Genomic DNA, 12,237 nt, shown 5'->3' on the forward strand with positions numbered 1-12,237 from the left:
CAGCATTTGGTCTCTCAAGTTGCCCATTTGGCCCTCTTTCAAGCGTACCTTCCTTCCTTTTCTTCCTTTCCTTCCTTTCCTTACTTCTCTAAAGCTTTTTAATAAACTTTCACTCCTGCTGTAAAAAACAAAAACAAACAAACAAACAAAAACTAATCTTTTAAATAAAAATCAGTCTGATCAAAGAAAATTACAGCAAATAGTACAGAGAGGTAGCTCTTTAATGCTTAGTAAACATCTTAAGCGTATTGTTTGGGGGAAAGGACACATTGAAACAGCATTAAGAATTGATTCTGCATGCTCCAATTACATTTTTTTTAAATTCTGGTTTTATGCACACTGGAAAGGGTGGGAAGAGAAAGTTCTCACTGAAATCTTGATTAAATTTTCAGTTTCAGGAGACTGACCCAAATATTTCATAGTTCACAGATGGCTTATAACAGCGGTTCCCAACATTTTTGGTGCCAGGGACCAGTTTCGTGGAAGACAATTTTTCCACGAACTGGGGGTGGTAGGGATGGTTTCGGTATGAAACTGTTCCATCTCAGATCATCAGGCATTAGTTAGATTATCATTAAGAGCCAGCAACCTAGATCCCTCACATGCACAGTTCACAATAGGGTTCGAGCTCCTATGAGACTAATATCACTGCTGATCTGACAGGAGGCGGAGCTCAGGTGGTAATGCTTACCCACTGCTCACCTCCAGCTATGCAGCCTGGTTCCTAAGAGACCACAGACCAGCACCTGTCTTCAGCCCAGGAGTTGGGGACCCCTGGCTTATAACAAAGTAGTCAAGTGATTGCATAGTCATTTGTAGCCCTGAAACGACAACAAAATAGAGCAGCACTACAGTCAGCAGACAGTTTCCATAGGGACCAACAGGCAGATTCAGCTTGATTACAGCTACTGATGTCATGGAAGTGTCATGTCCCAGTCATGTTTCTCACTGCTGACTTTATTACAGCATTTGCTGGGCCCTATCTGGATCCAGAGGTTCCAATGGCCTTTGGATTTACCCTTTCACATTGTCTGGCTTCTACTACAGATACATATGACCTCTTTTGTTTGACTCTTCGGCTTCTGCGAGGGTTTTGGTCTGAGAAACTCAGGGTCCTTTGCCTCTCATGTTGGAATAAGATGGAAAAAACCTACAAAAGCTAGAAGATAGTGGGAAGAGAAGCTCCAAATGTGTGGGTTACTCAGGGATGAGGGAGGTGGAAGTGAGGGAAAAGCAGCTTCTGAAGGGCCTGATCAGGCGGAGAAGGAGGAGAGGTCAATGGCGCCTCTTCCCAAAGTCACTTTAAAATTACTATCTACTCTGTCTCCCTAGAGCCTCTTCAAAGTGCCACCTTTACTGCTGCCAGTCTCATCTCACACACCCATATGTAGCTTTATAGTTGTTTCTCTTTCTGTCTGAAAATCAGAAGGGAGGCTGAGGTCTTTGGACACACTCAGCTAAACTGACAAATCCAGCTGACCTGCAAGGACCACAGTGACACTGAGAGAATTCTACCTGTGCTGGTGACCTGTTCATTCTGCTTGACCAGGGAAGCAGAGAAAATCACCATTTTGTACAAATATTGAAAGGCAGTATCAATCTTGGGACTTCTTGGTGTTTTGTACATGACTTTGGGTATCAGCACACACAGCACTTTACAACTGGCCATGGCCAGGCTCAGCAGAACTAATTCATGAGCCTGGGCCAGAACACAAATCAGCAGGAAGGTTTGCAGGAAAGACAGGATTCCCCACACTGGGTGGACTCCCTTGCTTAAGTGACAGCAGGCAGACATGGGAGGAATGGAAGGAGGAGTTAAATAATAGAGCACAATGCTAAGGAGGTCAAAATGGGAGATTTGCAACCCAAATGGCCTGGAAATCTGCTCCGTTCTATGGCTGCAGTCCACATTTCTCAGTCCATAGGCTGCCAGCTCACAAATGTCCGCTGTTCTTCACACGTGAAAGAGGCAGTGGAAGGATTCGGGGGAAACCTGTGTCAGCTACAGAGAAAAAATTCATGTTCATGTCCTTTAGACAGCAGCTTAACAACATGGCCTTCTTCAAAAGGCAGTAGGAGGCATGAGTGGAGAGCTGTAACAGGTTAGGTTTGGTTCCAGCTACAGTTCCAGAAAACCCCAAGTCACAATAGCTCATCTCCATGGAGCATGTACTGTTAACCAGGCACTGTCCTAGACATCTGCGACCCATCCGTGAACAACAAACAAACAAAATCCTTGCTCTTGTACAGCTCACATTTTGTGGGGTGAGGGTGGGGTGGAAACAATACTCAAATGAAAGAAAGGAAGAAAGGAAGGAAGGAAGGAAGGAAGGGAGAGAGGAAGGAAGGACGGGAGGAAGAAAGGGACGGAGGGAGGGAGATGGAGCAGAGGAGGGAGAGGAGGAGAACAATGTGTTAGAAAGGGATAACTCTTGGTGACCAGGGAAGCCACCCCACGGCTATGGGGAAATTAGCCTGAGGCTTAGCTTTCATTATCACTGTCTCCCAGGGTGTGCTTGTCAAAGAGATATTCTGCCAAGCCAGATTCAGGTGCTCCCATCTTGCACAAGTTGGTCACGTGGTCACCCAATTCTTTGATGGCTTTCACCTGCTCATTCAGGTAATGTGTCTCAATGAAGTCACACAAATGGGGGTCATTTTTGTCAGTGGCCAGTTTGTGTAGTTCCAGTAGTGACTGATTCACATTTTTTTCCAAATGTAATGCACACTCCATCGCATTCAGCCCGCTCTCCCAGTCATCACAATCTGGTTTCTTGATATCCTGAAGGAAGATTCGGTCACCTTGTTGGTTCTGAAGCTTCATCAGTTTCTCAGCATGTTCCCTCTCCTCATGAGATTGGTGAAGAAAGTATTTGGCAAAGTTCTTCAAGGCAGTGCATACATGTTGGGGTTTCCTTTACCTCTTCTATAAGTTGTACCAAAACATCCACTTAAGTTCTTTGATTTGTACCATTCCATCAAATAAAGAAATTTGGTACCCCCCCCAACCTGCAAAAAAAAAAAAAGAAAGGGATAACTCTTGGGAACTGGGGAATAGAGAGAAGGGTACGGAGGGGAGGGACAGTCACGCTGAGGTGGGTGAGCACTCCTGCAAGTCTGGGTGGAGGCAGTGCCGGTGAGTGGAGCAGGCCAGTGAAGCCCACAGGTGCTTTCAGAGGAGTAAACAATGGTTCACTCAAATAGTGGAAAATGAGTTTTGTGCACGCTATCCCCTACTAGTCAGCTCACTATAATTTTTTATAATTCCTTAACTTCTCCCTTGCAGGCCAGGCACGGTGGCTCATGCCTGTAATCCCAGCACTTTGGGAGGCTGAGAAGGGTGGATCACCTGAGTTCAGGAGTTCAAGACCAGCCTGGCCAACATGGTGAAATCCCCTCTCTACTAAAAATACAAAAATCAGCCAGATATGGTGGTACACACCTGTAATCCCAGCTACTGGGAGGCTGAGGCAGGAGAATCGCTTGAACCCTGGAAGCGGAGGTTGCAGTTAGCCAAGATCATGCCACTGCACTCCAGCCTGAGCGACAGAGCAAGACTCCCTCTCAAAAAAAAATTCTCCCTTGCTTTTTGGTTGGGATTATCGAGGCTTTAAAAGTTAGGAATTTAACATTTTAAGAGCTGACTGTGTTGCCAGACCAGACCTTTAAAAAGCCATTGCTTTTCATGGCAAAAACCGCAATGAGTTTTGCACCAACCCAATACTAAAAGAGGGCAAGTGCTCACCATGGCCTGCACTAAATATCAGTTGTCTCATGGTGTTGGAGAGTATTCCTCTGGATTTCTGAAACTGAAATTCAGAAATATATTGTTAAATATAATAGGTTTTAAACTGCAAATATGTAATCATTGTATTTTATATATTTTTATTGTTTTTATTGCCATTTTAGCAATTTTACACATACAATTCAATGGCATTAATTATATTCATAATGTTGTACAACTATCACCACTATTTCCAAAATATTTCACCTCCTCAAACAGAAACTCTTTTTTATAATAATATTAGTTAATAAAACACATTGAGTAACTGCAAAGTACTAATCACTATATAGCTATTGTTTCATTTAAATATCATAGAAACCTCATGAGTTAGTTATTTTTATTTTATTCATGAAGAAGTTGAAGATAAGGGAGATTTAACAAATTCATCTAAATCTAATAAGTAGCAAAATTGTAACTAAAACTCAAATATAACACAACCCTATAAGCAAGTGAGATTTTGGGGTCAATAGACTAATACAAAAGTCTGATCACTAACTTACATTGTGTTTCCTCTTAATGGTTTTATTTCATCTTCATATAATAAGATGTCAAAGTGTAAAACTCTGATCTTACAAACTCTGATCAGAATAAAATTACTAAGATTCTTGGCTTTAAAAATGCTTCCATTTACAGATTCTTTTAATAATAGCTCTGGGGATAATTAAGGGTTGCACTAGATTAACTCTTGAAGAGAAAGGAGTCGGTAGACAAAAAGTTCTGAGTGTCAAATGCTACTGATTAAGGGTTTCACAAAAGGAGAACAAAGTGGTTTTTCAATTAGAATGTAAGTCAATAAGAAGATTAATTTTGATTAACAGAAATACTTTTAACCTATATATAATTTTAACAGGAAGATATATATTGACATACAGTCATTTCATGAGTCTCTGAATACTTTAGTTATCTTCTAAAACTCTCAAATTCCCCAGTAAATTCTCAGAGCAGTATCCTATCATTCTTTAGCTCCAAACACTCAATAGATTCCCATTTTAATTTTTCACAGAATCAACCGTCCAGAGAATGGTGCTCCATTTGGTTCCAGTTTTGTTTCTCTTAATTTCCCTTTGTGGTCATTTCTCTTTACAGCATTTTCTCTCTTTCTAGTCTCTCACTCTGAGTTTCAGTTACCAAGTATTTGTTAAAACTCATTCTCAAATTCCTACTGTCAGAGGCATTGGAACCAGAGCAACTCCATCTTAATAGGGGCTGGGTAAAATAAGGCTGAGGCCTACTGGGCTGCATTCCCAGACACTTAAGGCATTCTAAGTCACAGGATGACATAAGAAGTCAGCACAAGATACAGGTCATAAAGACCTTGCTGATAGAACAGACTGCAGCAAAGAAGCCAGCCAAAACCCACCAAAACCAAGATGGCAATGAGAGTGACCTCTGGTCATCCTCACTGCTACACTCCCACCAGTGCTATGGCAGTTTACAAATGTCATGGCAATGTCACGAAGTTACCCTATATAGCCTAAAAACGAGAGGCATAAATAATCCACCCCTTGTTTAGAATATCATCAAAAAATAACCACAGAAATAGGCAACCAGCAGCTCTCGGAGTAGCTGGTCTGCTCTGTCTATGGGGTAGCTGGTCTGCTCTGTCTATGGGGTAGCTGGTCTGCTCTGTCTATGGAGTAGCTGGTCTGCTCTGTCTATGGAGTAGCCATTCTTTTATTCCTCCACTTTCCTAATAAACTTGCTTTCACTTTACAAAGTCGTCCTGAATTCTTTCTTACACGAGATCAAGAACCCTCTCTTAGGGTCTGAGCTATTATCGGGACCCTTTCCTGTAACAGCACCACGTTCCCTTTTGGTCTGCAAGCCAGAAACTGGAAGTCATCCTTGCAGCTCCTTCTCCCTCACCCTCACAACTACTCTATTACCAGAGCCTGCATGTTTTTTCCTGCCTTGTGGGGGTGGCTGCAAAATCTAGCACCCAAACAGGAATGATTCTGAGAGTGAAAAGGACTAATATTAACAGTTATGTCAGCAAGGTACAGTAGATCACGCCTGTAATCCCAATACTTAGGCTGAGACACGTGGATTACTTGAGCCCAGGAGTTCAAAACTAGCCTGGCCAACATGGCAAAACACCATTTCTACAAAAAATACAAAAATTAGCTGGGCATGGTGGTGCACGCCTGTAGTCCCAGCTACTCAGGGGGCTGCGGTGGGATGATCACTTGAGCCCAGGAGGTGGAGGTTGCAGTGTGCCAGATCTTGCCACTGCACTCCAGCCTGGATGACACATGAGACCCAGTCTCAAAAAACAAACAAACTGGCCAGGCACAGTGGCTCACATGGGTAATCTCAGCACATCGGGAGGCTGAGGCGGGAGGATCACCTGAGGTCAGCAGTTCAAGACCAGTCTGGCCATCATGGTGAAACCCTATCTCTACTAAAAATACAAAAATTAGACCATCATGGTGGCACACACCTGTAATCCCAGCTATCAGGAGGCTGAGGCAGGAGAATTGCTTGAACCTGGGAGGTGGAGGTTGCAGTGAACCAAGATCATGCCACTGCACTCCAGCTTGGGTGACAGAGCAAGACTCCATCTCAAAAATAAAGAAACAAACAAACAAAAACCAGTCTTCAACCACAGGCATACGCTGGGATTCTACGTTCTCCAAGTCCATAGATCCTCAGTTTTCTCCATGTCCATAGTTTCTGGCCCATCATTCCAATTGTCTTCTAAGGATCTGGTTCTCATGGAGGCACACCTACCCTGACCCCTCTCCCTCCCATGCCGCACAGGCAGCCAGACACAGGCATCTTTTCAAAATGTCAACCTGGGGAAATCCATCTTGCCCAACCCCACCGCCCAGTTTCTTAGGACCTCCTGAAACCGTGCAACTCTGGCTGCCGTCACTCATATTGGCTCAGAATAAACCTCTTTAAAAATATTTTGGAAAAATTTGGATTTTGCCATCATCAATTACAATTTGTTAAAGAGTGTCCTTGTCACAGAAATTTTTAAAATTATGCTGTCAGCAAATTTGTCTATTTTTCCTTTATGGATTTTGTGGGGTTTTTTTCGTTAAGTAGGCATTCATTAAATCAAAAACTCAAAAACATTTTCCTCTATCATTTTAGTATATTTCCCAAATGGAAAATTTGTTGTTCCAACATCACTGATTGGATAATTTATCCCACATATATCATATGTAAAATTTCAATATCAACCTGATCCTATCTCCTACGTAAGTTCCACCGACGTATTTGGCTATTCCTACAATAGTACCACCAAATATACTTCATATTTCTCCTTCTCCCTTTCCAGAATGCAAACAGGATGCTAGGGATGAAATGCCTGTCTTGTGACCGGAAGACAATAGGGTGGAAGGCAGGTGGACCGGTTGCCTCTGTGGCTATCAGAGAATGCCTCCTTCAAACCATGATTAGTTCAGTGGCTGCCTATGGGGTTTTCGGTGACTCAGAACCAAGTTAAAATCTTAACTGATACAAGGTCCATCAGGTGTAGTTGACTCCAGCCCAGATCCCAAGGGTGGCAATTTCTTCTGGGCATTCAACTCAACAAGGATTGATTCACTTACTGAAATTAGTGGTTGAGAAACAGTTAGCATCCTCTCCTAATGAGCTTAATCAGAAAATGTACAGTATGGGGCTCGTGGGGCTGCCTTTTGCCTTTGAGAGAAGTCAAAGCACCACAGGGCTACTTCACTCCACTCACCTGCACATATCCATTGCTCTGACTCAACCTCTCTTTGTCTTATCTGAGATTTCAGTGTCAGATTTGAGTGACATCCAACTCCCTTCCCATACTCCCTTTAGAATTACAAGTAAGTTTACTGATATTTATATAAGTGGCAATGACGATGGATGGTGGTGGGTCTGGTTTTCTGTTTCTATGTTGTGAGGTTTTTATTTGTGTTTCTGTTGATCTGCCTTTTCCCCTTTACTCAACTTTTCCCCTTTGATTCACTTTTCTTGCTAAAGTATGTCATCTAGAAATTATTTGGGGGTTTGGGGGAGAGCAGTCTGTGGATATTATACTCTGTCCTTGAACATTTGAAAATGTCTTTTTGTTTTCATTCTGTCACTTGAATAACACTTTCATTAGATATTTGAAAAATTATAGAATTCTAAGTCCAGATTACTTCCAGTTAAAATTTTGAAAAATTTGATTCCATTTTCTGGTTTCTAGTGTTGCTGTTAAGAAGTCTAATTTCCATCTTATTCTTCAGCCTTTGTAGTTAGCATGTTGTTTCTCTCCAGAATATTTTAAGGTGTTCTCTTTGGTGGTGGTGTTCCAAACTTCGCCTTGCTATGCAGAAGTGTCAGTGCACACAGTGACCTAGAAGAGTGGTCATTCATGGAGTTTCCCTTCAGACACATGGTAGGGTTTCTCAGCCCATTACCTATTCACAGAGGATTATATGGGGGTATCTTTTTTCCAGGCTGGTAGCCCCTTTAGTAATGAAGCTCTCTCAACATGTGGATTTTATCAATTTGATTTTAGCCGGTGACCTGTGCCAATAGTCACACTCTGATAGATAGCCTTCTAAGACGGCCCTTGTGATCCCACATATTCACACCTGCATGGGTTTGCTAGGGTTACCATAACAAAATACCACAGGCTGGGTGGCTTAAACAGCAGAAATTCATTTTGTCACTGTTTTGAAAGCTAGATCAAGGGGGCAGTGGCTAGGTAAATCCAAGATCAAGGTGTTGGCAGGGTTGGTTTCTTCCACAGCCTCTGTCCTTGGCTTGCAGATGGCCACCTTCTCTCTTTGTCGTCACATGATCTTTACTCTGTGCACATACATCCCAGGTGTCTGCATGTCCAAATTTCCTCTTACAAGGACCCCAATCCAGTTGAATTAGATCCCACCGATAGTCCTAGGGCTCCTTATACATTTTATTCTACCTAAAGTTAGGTATTTTAATTGTGAGATAAAGTCACCTCATTAAAATTGCAACATTTCTGAAACATGGATTTCATGTTTATGTGATGGGAAGTGGACTCCCCATCTACCCAAAAAAACTCCATTTGTCCAGAACTACAGGAAGACAGCTCACAACCGTTGCTAACTTGTGGTGCCCAAGCACAGAGTGGGCCCGAAAACGAAGAGCAATGGGGTTAAACTTCTGAAACAACAAGCAACTTCTTACTTTCTACATTATGAGAATATAGAAGAAAAGCATCATTTTCCTTTTAGTCCCTTTATTTATGTGTTTTTGCCTCCACCCAAGTTGCTGCATACCAAGCAGCTACGTAACTGCCCAGTGGGTTCATCTTGCTTGCTGCCCAGATAGAGTTCATTTATCAGGGGATGGGGGGAATCCCAAGAGAAAGAACTTCACAACGTGGAGCTGGCTAAATGGGAGACCAGACTTCTATTACTCAAATCAGTCTCCCAGATAATTTGGAGGCTAGGGTTTCTCAAAGATAGTTTGGGGGAAAGGAGTAGTGGCTAGGCAATGGATGCTGTTGATTGGCTGGGGATGCAATCAATAGGTGTGTGGGAAATGGTTCTCATGCCTGCTGAGTTGTTTCTGGATGGGGCTAACAGGAGCAGTTGGCGGGTCCAGGTGGAACCGTCGGTCATCAGACCTGCATGAAAACCAAAAAGACACCTTAAAAGGTCAACGGTAGGTTCTACAATAGTGATGTGATCTGCAGGAGTAATTGGGGAATTTACATATCTCATGACCTGGGTTTATGTCTACCCTTTACCAGAATTCAGGCTCCTCTCATCCTCCTAGACTGGTGACCTCTCATTGGCTTTACAAAGGCAGGTGATTTGGGGGGAAGGGCTATTATCATTTAAACTATAAACCAAAAGTCTCCTAAAGTTAATCTGGCCCAGGCCCAGGATGATTAAGGGCAGTTTGGAGGTTAAAGACAAGATGAGGGTTGGTTAGATCAGATCTCTTTCACTGCCATAATTTTCTCACTGTTATAATTTTCACAAAGGCAGTTTTGTCAGAGGTGTTGGAACCAGAGTAACTCCATCTTGAATAGGGGCTGGGTAAAATGAGGATGAGACCTGCTGGGCTGCATTCCCAGGTTAGGCATTCTTAGTCATAGGATGAGACAGGAGGTGGGCAGGACTGGTATCACAAGATACAGGTCATAAATACCCTGCTGATAAAACAGGATGTGGTAAAGAAGCTGCCAAAACCCACCAAAATCAAGATGGCAATGAAAGTGACCCATGGGAAAAGGACCATACCCAGGAGATCTCAAATATTGTAACACCACACTTGTAATTGCTGAAAGCTCAGAGGTTTGGAGAAGAAAACACAGTAGGGATGATCTAAGAAAACTGGAAGCCCTATGTGGGGGGCTTTCAGAATCTAGCCTTTCCTCCTCATTGGAAGTCCTGATGGGAACGGCAGGCTCTATGTAACCACCTTGACACATGGTACTGTAATGTAAAAAATAACACATGGTCCTTCCCAAACATTCCCCCTCATGGAATTCCAAATGCTTGTATGATGCTTGCCAGTAGTAGTGGCCTACAAATCTGTGGGTGAACAGGAGACATGTGGATTGAGAGCCTCTGCTCCAAGGGTTATCTGAGATATTGGCCAGGACATAATGTGGCCCTGATCTTTCAAAACCCCATTTGTCAGGTGGACCCTTCTCATTTAGCATGTAAAATTCCAAACAGCATCGTGGGTGGCTATCCTGAGTATGGATAATCCTATCCCAAAGATGCTTCTATTATATGTAAGAAGGGAAAGCTCCTAAGATATGAGAAAGATCTGCTTGTATCTCTCACAAGCCACAGCTTAGAAACACAGGCCAGGTGCAGTGGCTCACGCCTGTCATCCCAGTACTTTGGGAGGCCGAGATGGGGGGATCACCTGAGGTCCAGAGTTTGAGACCAGCCTGACTAACATGGTGAAACCCTGTCTTTACTAAAAATACAAAAATCAGCCAGGTGTGGCAGCCCACACTTATAACCCCAGCTACTTAGGAGGCTGAAGTAGGAGAATCACTTGAACCCAGGAAGAAGAGTTTGCAGTGAGCTGAGATTGCACCATTGTGCTCCAGCCTGGGTGGCAAGAGTGGACCTCCATCTCAAAAAAACAAAAAAGAACTATCCCTTTAAGGGACAGAGCTGTATTCCCTTTGTGGCTCCTGGCTACACTTCATCCTCCCCAGGCACTGGAAGGGAACATGCACCATAGTGGCAGTGGCCCCTGACCTATTATTTTTAAATTCCACTGACATGGCAGCATCATCTGGGGACATCCCTCACCTAGTCTCTTTTCTAGAGAGTGCACTATCTTGGATAAACCAAACAAAGAGACCTATCATTTCCATGACCTCATATGGAGATTTAACTGAAAGAGGATTGGGGAGGAAATGCACACAACAATCTTATCTTAGAAAAACCGTGGATAGGGGATTCTGTAGCCAGAGGCATATTCTGGTTTGCTGGTATTCCTCTCCTTGAAAGATCAATACTTAATATTTCCATTATGATGCAATGAGGGTGGAAGGCAACAGTAGGAGCCATAGACACACAACAAAAATCCATAGACTCTTTAGCCTCAGTAGTAGAGCAAAATAGACAGGCTCTTAGGTGTTCTTATGGCTAAAGTAGAGGGTACCTGTGCACTTTTAAATGAAACATGTTGCTTCTAAATCAACACCTCCAGTCAAGTAGAAGAGAACCTACAGATGCTTAAAGATCAAATTAGAATCATTGGCAGATTAATAGAAAGTGCAGGCTCTAGTCCCTGGTGGCTAAAATCCCTCCTTAATGGATTCCAGTTTTCTTTATGGAATTGGTTAGTTCTTTTATTAGGCCCCCTTTTGCATGTGTGTTTTGTACTAATGTTTGGACCTTGTATACTCAATACCATAATTCGAATTGTTTCCACTCACCTAGAGACTATTAAACTCCAAATGGTGCTGCAGATGGAACCATGCATGGACACACCATTCTTCTGGGGACCCTTAGACTGACCTCAGGAAGAGCCCTAGCTGTTGTAACCTCAGCAATGCCCCCTTTCAGCAGGAAGCAGCCAGGAGTGGTCATCTTCCACCTTCCCCAACAGCAGTTGGGGTCCCCACTCCCAAGGTGGGGAATGAGAGAGGAGGAAGCAGAAACTGGTCAGGCAGGCAGTTAGGGTGGGTTCTCAGTTGAGTTCTTTCAAACAAAAAAATAGCCTGCAGGCACAGATAAGGGAACTTGCACAGGGGAGCTTGACTAAGACATGCCCACAGATGCATAGATAAGAAAGGCTACACAGGAGACTTGTCCAGACATGCCCACAATGGAAAATTCCCTCCCCTGACACATGCTCAGTAGGGGAAACAAAGCAATATGGAGTAACTCAAGCTAGGGGCCTGCATGTGCACTAGGAGGATGGGATAGAGCTACCAGAAATTCAGATAAGACACCCAGCAAATAAGATGCCTAGCCCTCATTGGTTTCTTATAAAAGCCTCTGTATCCAACTGTGAAA

General features: G+C 43.2%; 1 protein-coding gene across 1 annotated transcript; it reads right to left on the reverse strand.

Moving 5' to 3' along the window:
• Nucleotides 1-2,424: 2,424 nt before the first annotated feature.
• LOC129034019 (ferritin heavy chain-like) lies at nt 2,425-11,015 on the reverse strand. Its single transcript, XM_054483391.2, has 4 exons — nt 10,993-11,015; nt 10,220-10,281; nt 9,323-9,365; nt 2,425-2,915 (listed from the first exon to the last, which is right to left on the reverse strand). Exons 1-4 carry the CDS (start codon nt 11,013-11,015, stop codon nt 2,483-2,485), a joined length of 561 nt encoding a protein of 186 aa, XP_054339366.1. The 3' UTR covers nt 2,425-2,482.
• Between the last annotated feature and the right edge of the window lie 1,222 nt (nt 11,016-12,237).

Source organism: Pongo pygmaeus, chromosome 1, assembly GCF_028885625.2.
Source record: "Pongo pygmaeus isolate AG05252 chromosome 1, NHGRI_mPonPyg2-v2.0_pri, whole genome shotgun sequence".
Lineage (NCBI taxonomy): Eukaryota > Metazoa > Chordata > Mammalia > Primates > Hominidae > Pongo > Pongo pygmaeus.

Bases quoted from the DNA above. Each gene is read 5' to 3' on its own strand.
- LOC129034019 (XM_054483391.2), bottom strand. From the start codon at position 11,015: ATGTCCCCAGATGATGCTGCCAT. The intron at 9,366-10,219 runs GTTTGGGAAGGA...GTTTTCATGCAG, and splicing joins GGAATTCCATGAGGGGGAAT to GTCTGATGACCGACGGTTCC. The intron at 2,916-9,322 runs GTTAGCCCCATC...GAAGAGGTAAAG, and splicing joins TGGACCCGCCAACTGCTCCT to GAAACCCCAACATGTATGCA.